This window comes from Rosa chinensis, chromosome 4 (genome assembly GCF_002994745.2).
Source record: "Rosa chinensis cultivar Old Blush chromosome 4, RchiOBHm-V2, whole genome shotgun sequence".
In the NCBI taxonomy this organism is placed as follows: Eukaryota; Viridiplantae; Streptophyta; class Magnoliopsida; order Rosales; family Rosaceae; genus Rosa; species Rosa chinensis.
In genome coordinates, this window is record NC_037091.1 from 43,719,947 (window position 1) to 43,731,889 (window position 11,943).

The 11,943-nt window shown below is 41.1% G+C and overlaps 1 protein-coding gene across 1 annotated transcript; it reads right to left on the minus strand.

Annotated features, from left to right (window-relative positions):
* Positions 1-7,174: 7,174 nt before the first annotated feature.
* Positions 7,175-10,170, minus strand: LOC112198515 (heavy metal-associated isoprenylated plant protein 33). The gene is made up of 3 exons (XM_024339656.2): positions 9,496-10,170; positions 9,223-9,298; positions 7,175-9,102 (listed from the first exon to the last, which is right to left on the minus strand). Exons 1-3 carry the CDS (start codon positions 9,523-9,525, stop codon positions 7,583-7,585), a joined length of 1,626 nt encoding a protein of 541 aa, XP_024195424.1. The 5' UTR covers positions 9,526-10,170; the 3' UTR covers positions 7,175-7,582.
* Between the last annotated feature and the right edge of the window lie 1,773 nt (positions 10,171-11,943).

Genomic DNA, 11,943 nt, shown 5'->3' on the forward strand with positions numbered 1-11,943 from the left:
TTCACACGGACATCCATTTTTCAAAACGAAAAGAAGTCAGAACAAAAATTCGGTCCAAGGTAGGGCCAGAGCCGCCTACCCCCTGCGGCCCAACAGTGGTATTGACACCACTAATGCCTCCTTGGTTCCTTTCTCTACTTCTAAAGTCAATTGTGACTTCGTGGCTCAACCGGATTCTTCCATGGTTGCTTCTAAAGCCCATCTTTCGTTTTGCAAAGCCTGCTCTTTGCAAAATTAGGATCGAGACCATCCTATGCAAAGGACACTAAACAAAATATTCCATTCTTGCAACGAATCCAAGGTGATATTTGTGGACCTATCCAACCAACTTGCGGACCATTTAGATATTTTATGGTGTTGGTTGATGCATCGACAAGTTGGTCACATGTCATGCTTTTATCCACCAGAAATACTGCATTTGCTAAACTCCTCGCATAAATCATTAAGTTAAGGGCTCACCACCCCATCCCATTAAGTCAATTCGTCTTGACAATGCTGGAGAGTTTACATAAAAAACTTTTGATGACTATTGCATGTCCATTGGGATTGAGGTTGAACACCCTGTTCCTCACATTCACACCCAAAATGGTCTCGCAGAAGCCACCATTAAAAGACTTCAAATGGTTGCTAGAGCATTGGTTATGTGCACCAATCTCCCTGTTTCTACTTGGGGCTATGCAATATTGCATGCAGCTGTGCTTATTCGTCTGAGGCCTACTGCCACTCAACCCTTTTCTGTATCCCAGATGGTTACTGAGTATGAGCCTAATCTCCCTGTTTCTGCTTGGGGCTATGCAATATTGCATGCAGCTGTGCTTATTCGTCTGAGGCCTACTGCCACTCAACCCTTTTCTGTATCCCAGATGGTTACTGAGTATGAGCCTAATGTCTCACATTTACGCATATTTGGTGTGCAATTTATGTGCCAATTGCGCCGCCACAGCGCACCAAAATGGGTCCTCAAAGACGATTGGGCATTTATGTTGGGTATGACTCTCTAACCATTATCCACTATTTGGAACCCTTGACAGGTGATCAATTTACCGCAAGATTTGTGGATTGACACTTTGATGAGACAGTCTTCCAGTCGTTAGGGGGAGATAAGAACAATAATGTTCAACAGGAGCGACAGGAATTGTCGTGGTCTGTCCCCACTTTGTCTCATCTTGATCCCCGAACCGCATAGTCCGAAATTGAAGTGCGGAGAATTCTCGATCTTCAGAAAGTAGCAGACTCTATGGCTGACGCGTTTTCTGATGTCGCTAAAGTGACAAGATCACATATACCTGCTGCAAACGTATCTGCAAGGATTGATGTCCCTAAAAATAATGGACATGGCGCCACCTCTAGGGGTATTGAGCATGGCGCTGCCACCACTAATGGTGATGGCAATGTGGCTCAGGCCGGGCTCCTAGCAAGGAAACGTGGGAGGCCCAAAGGTTCGATGGATTCTCGCCCGAGAAAGAAAGCGGGTTTGGCACGAAGAGATCCATTAATCATCGACGTAAATAACCCGTCTCATGAAGATATTTCGAATTATGGTTATGCCCAAGAGACATCATTGGGGGACGCTCCAATGTCAGAACCAATTCCAGAGAATAAAGAGATCTCCATGAATTACACTAGTGTACATGAGACGTTGAGTCGAGACTCTATTATCCTTGATGACGTGTTTGCATATTCTATTGCTCAAGGAATTATAGAACATGATGATATCGAACCTCGCTCTGTTGAACAATGTCAACGAAGAGCAGACTGGCCTAAATGGAAAAATGCGATCCATGTTGAATTGGATTCACTAACAAAGAGACAGGTATTTGGGCCTATAACGCTGACACCCCCAAGTATAAAGCCTGTTGGCCATAAATGGGTTTTTGTTAGAAAGCGTAATGAGAAAAATGAGGTTGTTAGATACAAAGTCAGCCTTGTGGCGCAAGGTTTCTCACAACACCCTGGAATCGACTACGAGGAGACATACTCTCCCGTAATGGACGTAATAACGTTCCGCTACCTTATCTGTTTGGTAGTTTCCGAAAAACTTGACATGCAGCTTATGGATGTGGTTACAGCATATCTCTATGGAGATCTAGATTCAGAGATATATATGAAGGTTCCAGATGGACTTCAATTACCCAAATCAAGTGGCTCTAAACCACGGAGCGCATTTTCAATAAGATTGAGACGCTCACTATATGGATTGAAACAATCCGGACGGATGTGGTATAACCGTCTAAGTGACTACTTGATTGGGAAGGGATATGTCAATGATGAAATATGCCTATGCGTGTTTATAAAGAGGACAAGTTCCGGATTTGCAATTATAGCAGTTTATGTTAATGACATGAACCTAATTGGAACTCTAGATGAGTTAAAGGAAACTGCTAAGTACTTGAAATCCGAATTTGAGATGAAAGATCTTGGGAAAACATGGTTTTGTCTCGGACTAGAAATCGAGCACCGTAGTGATGAGATTATGATCCACCAGTCAACGTATACTCAAAAATTATTAAGGCGCTTTAATGAAGATAAAGCAAAGCATGTGAGTACTCTCATGATCGGTAGTAGTCTTGAGCCTGAAAAAGATCATTTTCGAAGGGATCAGGACGAAGACTTATTAGAGGCTGAAGTACCCTATCTAAGTGCAATAGGCGCATTGTTGTACTTAACTCAATGCACAAGACCGGACATCTCATTCGCAGTGAACTTGTTAGCTCGACATAGTTCTGGGCCAACACGCCGCCATTGGATTGGCATAAAGACAATCTTTCGATACCTGAGAGGTACGATTGATATGAGCTTGTTTTATCCCTACAGAGAGAAGAGAAATAAAGGAAGTGTGAGATCGAACTCCACAAGGCAGAACGCCACCTTCCGTGCTCCTCCTCCTAGGGATGGCAAAAATCTCCAGCGGGGCGGAGCTCCATTGGATACCCGCCCCTAATGGGGGGAGAATTCGGGGACAAATGGGGAATGGGGATGGGGATCCCCAATCCCCGCTATCTAAGATTGGGGATGGGGCGGGGATGGTATTGTGATCCCCATCCCCAAACCCGCCCCAATATATTATATTTTAATTTATTTTTTATAATATAAATAATAAATATATACATTTACTACTTTACTTTAATGGTGTTTTGACTTTTGTGCTCACTAAATTATGATTTATGAATTTAATCATGTTTTAAATTTATTTGTTGTAGATTTTGATTTTAAATAAGGCAATATGAGAAAAAAAATATTTTATTTATTAAATTCTTATTGGGGATTTGGGGCGGGTTTGGAGGCTTAGTCCCCAGTGGGGATGGGGACGGGGAATCCCCAATATATTTTTATTGGGGATTGGGGCGGGGATGGGGGTAGAGAATGACCCTGGGGATGGGGATGGTATTGTGATCCCCATCCCCAACCCGCCCCATTGCCATCCCTACCTCCTCCCCTCCATCAAAATAACAACGATGTCTTGATGGGTTTTGCTGATGCAGGGTATCTTTCTGACCCTCACAAAGGTCGCTCCCAAACGGGTTATGTTTTTACCATGGGAAGCATTGCGATATCTTAGAGGTCTACAAAGCAGACCCTTGTTGCTACTTCCTCAAATCATGCAGAGATTATTGCTCTACAGGAAGCCGTGCGAGAATGCATATGGCTAAGGTCTGTAGTTAGACACATATGAGGAACTTGTGGTTTGAAGTCTACCACAGATGAACCTACATGCATTTATGAAGATAATGCAGCTTGTATTGAGCGAATGAAATTAGGTTTCATCAATGGCGACAACACCAAGCATATATCGCCAAAGTTCTTTTACAATCAGCAACAACAGGCACTTCTAAATATTGAAGTGAACCAGATCCGATTAGAGGATAATGTAGCAGACTTATTTACTAAGTTGTTACCTAAATCCACCTTCGAGAAACATGTGAAGAGCATCGGATTGAGAAAGTTATCTTAACTCCCATGATTGTAGCAATCAGGGGGAGATATTGACATCAGGGGGAGGCATGATGTCTACATGTTCAATCTCGAAGAGTGAAGGACGTGTTGCGCTCTTTTTGTCCTTCGACCAGGGTTATTTTTGTCCCACAGGGTTTTTGTTACCTGGCAAGGTTTTTAACGAGGCAACGATCAAAGCGTCATCACCAAGTTTGAGCGGCACAAGGGGGAGTGTTGAAGGATGTCGACATAGTGTGCCTCTACAAACTAGGGTTTAGGATTGTAATAGGAATGTGTTATAGGTATTCAATTGTATTTGGATTCTCTTACCTTTTGTATACCTTGTAACTCCCTATATAAGGGCTCTTATTATCAATAATAAACACACAATTCTATTCTCCTACAACAAAAAAAGAAAAGAAAAAATAGTAAAAGAAAAAAGACGCAGAACTGCATTTTGTAGAAGATGACGTTGAGGCCAATGAAATCAAACCCATGACTCCATGAGGCCTCAAAATTTCTTCTTTTTCTTTTGTATTTGTAAGTTAAACACTCAAAGCTTTCTTCTTTCTCCATCACTTTGTGATTAGAATAGAAGATAACCAAAAGTTTTGCTCTCACTTTCACTAATTTCTGTTGAAACATGAATTTTTGATTCCCCTCTGATTCTTTCAAAGACAAATGGTAACATTTCTTTCTTTTATGTCTATTTAAGTCATTGACAGACTCTCATAGACGCATAGAAGCAATCTTTCTCTTCCTCTTACTTAATTATGAATTTCCCCCTCTATTCTAATTTTGTAATCATAAATTTATAATTCAGATAGTTGATACTATTTAACAAACTGCCAAGGCATGAAGTCTACAATTTTGTGGTTAGAAAATCAGGTTTTAATGTTCTTTATCGGCATTGTTACTTTTTATTTTGTTTATATAATCTACTATGTTTTAGTTTGAACTTTGCTTTGCTGACATTTTTTTTTCAATGAACAAAATTATTAGGAAGGTCTCTCTAAATTTCGCCTTAGGCCTCACTTTGTCACGGGACGGCCCTGAATGGGATAAAGCTCGTAGCAGTTTTGACCATACGACTTGTACCAATTATCATGACAAATGCAAAACATGCATCCAGTGTCCTTTTGAACCTGCCAAGACTACGTGATCCTTCTTTCACAAATGCCTCCAAGAAAACATCAAACACGTTATGAACACCATGCCACCTTCACCATGAACCTCACTTTCTCACAAGCAGCAAAGCTTTGTGAACACGTCCAGATTTCACAGAAAAAGGAAGAAGAAGCCAAACACATAAAAGCACGATTATTGTGCAGCAAAACTCACGAGTAAAACTGTAAAACAGTGTGTGCGTTTTTGTTAGGTTTGTTTAGCATGCATTGCATGATGCACCGCTGCTCCCTGCTGTTCCTGCCGCGCCCGCATCGGAACAGAGCCCCCGCCCCCATACCTCGTCCCATGTGATAAATACCTCACCTCATCTACCGGTCAAAGTTGTAGTCATCCTCTCGCCACGTGGCGCCAGGCATGAATGACAACTGGCGAGTCTTGATTTTCTGATTAGGTTTTGAACCGAACCGGGGACAATCAGCCCGAGCAAATATTGGATCTGGAGCTCTACTACTACTCGGCGGCATTAAATGGCTTTTTGGCTACGGTCACACCCGTGCAACTGTTAAGACTTAAGAGCTTGTGATGCGCACAAGTTGGCTCGCCTTGCAAGTTGCAACAGCTCACTTAAATAAACACTCGAGAGTCAAAAGACTTGGAGTTAAAAACACCTAGCCCAAAGTTTAATTATCGTTACGTCTTTATTATATTGTCCGATTGTTGATCAAGTAAGTTACGAAAATTTTATGAGTTGAATAACGTTGCATTTGAAAATACCGTTATAATTAACGGTTTAAATATGTAACGTGTCGGACAATATAACAAGTCAGATGGACTTTATCTAAAATCAATCGATGTGGATGTATCAAGATAAAGACGGAAGAAGTTAATGGACAAAATTTCTAAAAATTTAATGTCAGGTTCAGGGACATCGAATTATTTGGAATCGATGGATCATTAGTTGTCTTTTTGACGACATAATAAATAAGAAGTCAATAACATAACACACTCAGTAGATTAACCAATTAAATTTTAAATCTCTAATATTAGTCCGGTTCCTATTGATCGACAGTTTAATTAACACGACACATTTCTAATTAATTCTAAAATTAGAAATACGTCAAAATAATATCATCTTAATTATTTTGAATTGTATTGTGTCGTAATCAATCGTATCTTCGATGAGCTGAGAGCCGATTCTTAGTCTCACAATATAATATATCAGACATGCTAATCTTGTACTTGCTAAAACTAGCTAATTAAATTTAAAAAGTCCTCATCTATAATTAGTTTACTATCCCTACCAAACCAATGAATTATAGTAATCCAAAGCTGATCCCTTTGGCCACAATCCACTGCTCCTCACCAATGAAATTGTACAATATGGTGGGGGAGTGAAACAGAGATGTACTTTTTTGAAGGTACAATGGCTTCCCATCGATCACTGTCTGATTCGACAGTGGATGGACCTTGATCATCTCTATTATGTATCATCATCATGATCATCATGTGAAAAATCCAACACATCATGTGCTGGGTCCCTCCCCTCCCCTTCATCTTCCTCTTAACCTCTGTGTTTTTTTGGTTTTTTCATTAACAATGGATGCTCTTTCTTTCTGTTTGATAAGACTAGAGTCAGTGAGACTGTCCCTCCCTCACTGCTTCAGAAGCTGAATTGGTGTCAACGCCGTTGGATTTTCATCAAAGAAAAAGTTGTTAGCTTGTCTGTGTCAAACACCCTTCTCCTCTTTGTTTCTTCCTCCATCCTCTCATTCACATGCCCAGAATTTACAGAGAAAATTAAGCTTTGTCCTTTACTCTTCTATGTAAAACTTGTATGAAGAACACGCTTTATTGGGTTTGGTTAAAAAGAATTATGCTTCTGGTTTTTTTTTCACCAAATACACTTAAAGGATGAGTGGGGTCAAATTTCCACTAGCCCTACTCATTGTGTTTGGAGGGGGCTTTAGACCCACTACCAGAACATCCATGATGCCCATCACATCGAGCAAGAGAGGCAACTTTGTAATGTAATGAGCAAAATGCCCATGAGGCTTTCTGGTATAAGAAATAACAGAGATAAGAGACTGAAGATGGGAGAAAATGGGCAGAGAGAGAGTGAGAGAGAGTTGGGGTTGTTTTGCTTCTCCCATATTCTCTTTTTCATATTATTGTTGTCTGCAACTTATAAACACATATAAACATCTCATAAAGAAGAGAATGCTCGCAAACACTATTTCTTCCTCACTTGCATCCCCCCATCATTCTCCCCTAGAAGCTTTAATTATATTATCTATAGATACTCCCCTATTGATAATTAATGCTAATATAACTTAGGATAAAAGGTAAAATGAAAGATGAAAATTAAAACTAAAAGGAAAAAAAAACATTTCCATGTATAATATGGCATCATCAGATTTTTAGTCCTTGGAAGCATGAACTGAAGCACCACCACAAACAAACTCGGCAGCTAGCCCAATTCCTCAGAAGATCAAGCACTAACTTCCCGTTGATTGCTCTGGCTTCACATCACATTGCAGCTTGAAGTGTTCTCATCACTGAAGAAATGGGTGTAGGGGTCACCACCAGCTGGAGGAGGGTATGGGTAATGCTGGGGCGGCATGTAGTTGGTCGATGGAGGAATCCTATTATACATCATAGGCTGGAACGACCTGTCCCCGCCGCCCATAGCTCTCTGCTGGTTCATCATTGCAGCCATTAACTGTGGGTTCTGGTATGGGTTACCAGGCATGGCCTCAGGCCCAGCTCCTTGGAAGTAGCCACCGGGGCCGCCGCCGCCGCCGCCACTCATGGCGGCAGCCGGTAGACCTTGAACGGCCGGCATTTGGCCCATCTGACCCATTGGCATGCTTCCCATTGGACCCATTGGACCCATTGGACCCATTGGACCCATTGCCATGTTCATCTGGCTCATCCCAGGCATCTGCTGCCCCACATTACCTCCAGGCATGCCTTGAGGTCTCCCACCCATGTTCTGGTGGCTCATCATAGCATGGAGTTGAGCCTCACTCATTCCACCACCACCACCCCCCTTTTTAGCTCCATTGCCATTAGCACCACCACCTTGGCCTCCGTTACCATTCTTGTTCTGTGCCCCACCACCACCATTTGGGGGAAACCCACCACTGTTCTTGCCTCCATTTTTGCCGCCACCCCCAGCTTGATTTTGACCATGATCTCCACCACCGCCACCGCCTTTCTTTCCACCGCCACCACCCATATTCCCCTGAGACGGCGCACCCCCTCCTCCACCGCCGCCACCACCTTTCTTTCCACCATTACCACCACCGCCGCCGCCGCCACCATTCTGTTGTCCACCACCAGCCTTCTGAACATTCATCATCTGTTGGTGGTTCATTCCATTCATCATCATAGGAGGCAGCCCCTGACCACCACCACCACCCATTGCCGCCGGCTTCATCTTATTCAGAACCAGGCGAGGATCATCCAGCTCGTCATCAAAATCCTCCTCGTCATAATCTTCGTCATCATCAAGATCATCATACTCATCATCAGTCATGTCATCTTCGTCCATGTCCGCGAATTTGACAGCCTTCTGGTTCTGGCTAGGTGGGTTCGGGCCTTTGAAACCAGGAGCCATTTGCATCCCTTTCAATTGGGGCAGCTTCAGATCTTGCAACCCCTTCATTTGCTGAAGCTGCTGCAGCTGCAGGAGTTGCTGCTGCATTTGCTGTTGCATTTGTTGCTGTTGCTGAGGGTTTGGGCCTTGTTGTCCTCCACCCTTGGGCTGATTGTTGTTGCCTCCTCCTCCTCCTCCTCCGCCTCCGCCGCCGCCTTTCTGGTTGTTCTGGCCTTTGTTATTCCCTTTGCCATTGTCAAGTTGCATGTTCTTCTGATTGGCCATGTTGTTCTGGTTCTGACTGTTGTTGTTGGCCTTCGGAGCGCCCCAGAGCTCTGCACGTTTCCCTGATTTCGCGAGCTTCTTGATCAGAACGGAGGGGTCAACATTGCCGGAAACGATCACCTTCCCCTGCTCGGAATCTATGTCGGTTGTACAAACCCCTGGACAAAAAAGATGCACAATTTAATGACTGATTTCCATCGAGGATAACCATGAAACAGATAAAAATCTTAGGGTAAATCAGTAAAACTGAAAATGGGGTATAAGGAAATGAAGCATACCATCAATTTTCTGCAAGATTTTCTTCACCTTGTGCTTGCATCCATCACAGTGAATGTTAACTTTGAGAGAACATTTCTGCATGCACAAACAGTCCAAAAGAACAAAAGTAGAGTAAACAAGAAAAGAGAGGAAAAGAAAAAGAGCAAAGCTTGTTGTTGTGCTCTGTTTAATAATTTGGTTTATGCAAGGAAATAAATATAACACGAAAAAGATAAAATGGTTTTGAGTTCAAATGAAGCAAAGAACAACCAGAGAGGTGAGTGAAAGAGTACCTGGATCTTCAAGAACTCTTCTTTACTCATGGCTGCTAAAACTCAAATGCAACAAACACAAGACTACAATGAATGGAAATAGAAAAAAGGGCAGGTTGGTGATAGATCTAAGAGAAACAGTAGCTGCAGAAACAGAGGAAAATGGTTGAGAGGGAATTACAGAAAGGAGTAGTTGGTGGTGTCTCTGTTTCTTTCTTTTTGGGACTTATCTAAGCAACAACAACACAGAGAGCAAGAAATGCGAAATAGGTCTGCGTCTCTGAGCAGAGAAGGATTTAGACCCAATAGCAAAGGTTCAGTCTTTGAAGAAAGAGAGAGAAAGAGAGAGATAGGGGGGACTCAGAAGCGGTGGGTGGACATTAAAGCTTCTATGGGTATCTCTGCTTCCTCTATTTCAGGGTAAGAGAGAGAAGAGGTAAGATGTGAGTAGTAGCAAAGCACAAGCCTAAAATCAGAGAGAGAGAGAGGAGGAGACTGTTGCAGACTGAAAGAGAGAGTGTGTTGTTGCCTCCAAGGCTTTCATTCACTCTATTCTCTCTAGGGGTGCTTTATTTAATGGTATTTTTTACTAATAGGCAATAGCCATGTGGATCTGGCTTGGCTTGGTTTGGGAATTAGCCATTTACTGGAGCTTCTGTAGTGGCTTCAAGCTTCAGCTTAAGGTCTGTTTGGCTTCAATGGCTCTACTGTCTGAGTGAAAATGGTGGAGAAGGAGGAGTTTATATAGGCTTTAGCTCACAGATTTGAGTTTTAATCTTTTTTGAAAAAGATAATTATTATCAGCAGATGGGAAACAACCCTGTCAGATTTGCTCTGCTCAAATTGGGTGTTGCAATAAATAATGGCATTTAATAATTTGGCCTTGTTTCATGTATATTACACATACATAATCAATTTATTTTTTGTACTAGCACTATATGTAGCTGTCTAGCTCAAATTACTATCATGACCCTCAGATAAAAAGTAAACTTGACCTGCATTTTTCATCTTTTAACCATCTAAAACTCCATAACTCCATGAGTAAATGAAATTTTAAAATGATCAAGGAATTCTTTGATAAAAAAAAAAAAAAAAACTTACAGTGTTTGTTTGTTTGCTCAAAACTTGGTCTTAAATCGTACAACGGTTATTTTGTTCTATTCTAATAATTCTATTGATAAGATATTAATTCGTTATTCTACTTATATTATATCTTGTGTGTGTGTATATATATATATATATATTTTTATTTATTTATTTGTCAACACACGGTGTCCTCAAAAGCTTTCCAGGCCCAGAGATTAATCCGTGCTCGGGGGATCTTGTCAGAACGCTTCCTCTCCCCTGGCCACCAAGAATATATTGGGATTTAAGTCTAATAAGCGTCGGCGGGATTCGAACCAGGGTGTGGGGGTTCCACACCTGGAGGCTCTTACCAACTCGACCACATGTGGTGGTAATCTTCTGTATACTTGAAACGTGCTATTATCTACTAATTATTTGTTCATATGCATTTTTTAAGACACGTAATGTTAGCGAGTCCATAAAAGATGCTGTGTTTGTCAAACATTCTACGTAAGAAAAGGAATATACGGCGTAATTAAAACTTTTCATTCGACTCACTTTTTTCTCTTATATATACTTGAAACGTGTTGCTATCTGTTAAACTGCCATTGTTTTGTTCATGTCTATGTACTATGACTTAAACTCCATAAGATCATTGTACTAGTCAAACATTCCACGTAATAAAAAAAATGTACGACAGAATTAAAGCTTTTTATTCAATAACATTTTCATCTTATTATTCCTAAAACGTGTCACTAACTTGGCAGTTATCACATATTATCAATACATAAAAAGTTGAACAATTTGGAAAATATGGTACAAATCATACATTCCATGTAACAAAAGGAAAACTCAAACTCACTGCTTCTTTTACTAAGTGATGTTAGCGAATCCATAAAAAAAAAATCATAACAGTCATATATTAATTACACGTATAATATATGATTGTTAGCGAATACATATTTTTTTGTTTTTGTTTTTTTGATCAAGAGTGAGGTAACAATCCACCTTGGTTAATTTAGCGAGTTATTAACACACCCACACAGTCACTATTTGGACCGAGGTCTACGAGTGTATCTCATTAAAGCCAGACTAATCTCCCGCCGCAGGCTCACGAACTCAAATGCCTCTCAAACATGTTGGCCACAAACTGGTGAGAGTTGGGATTCGAACTCTAAACATGGAGTTTCCATACTAGGCAGTTCAACCCACCTTACCACACTAGGTGGTTAAAATGTCGGATTGTTAGAATCTTTTATTTCATTTACTCTTTTTATGTCATTAATTTGTCAATTTTTTATCATGCATTTTTATAAAGACATATGGGTGTTAATGAATTTGAGAAAACATCGTACAAGCCTTAAATACCATGTAGTAATAAGAAATGCTATGATAAATTTGATG

Coding starts and splice junctions, on each gene's coding strand:
- LOC112198515 (XM_024339656.2), bottom strand. CDS start 9,525: ATGAGTAAAGAAGAGTTCTTGAAGATCCAG. Junction 9,299..9,495: donor AAGAGTTCTTGAAGATCCAG/GTACTCTTTCAC, acceptor TTGTGCATGCAG/AAATGTTCTCTCAAAGTTAA. Junction 9,103..9,222: donor AATCTTGCAGAAAATTGATG/GTATGCTTCATT, acceptor TTTTTTGTCCAG/GGGTTTGTACAACCGACATA.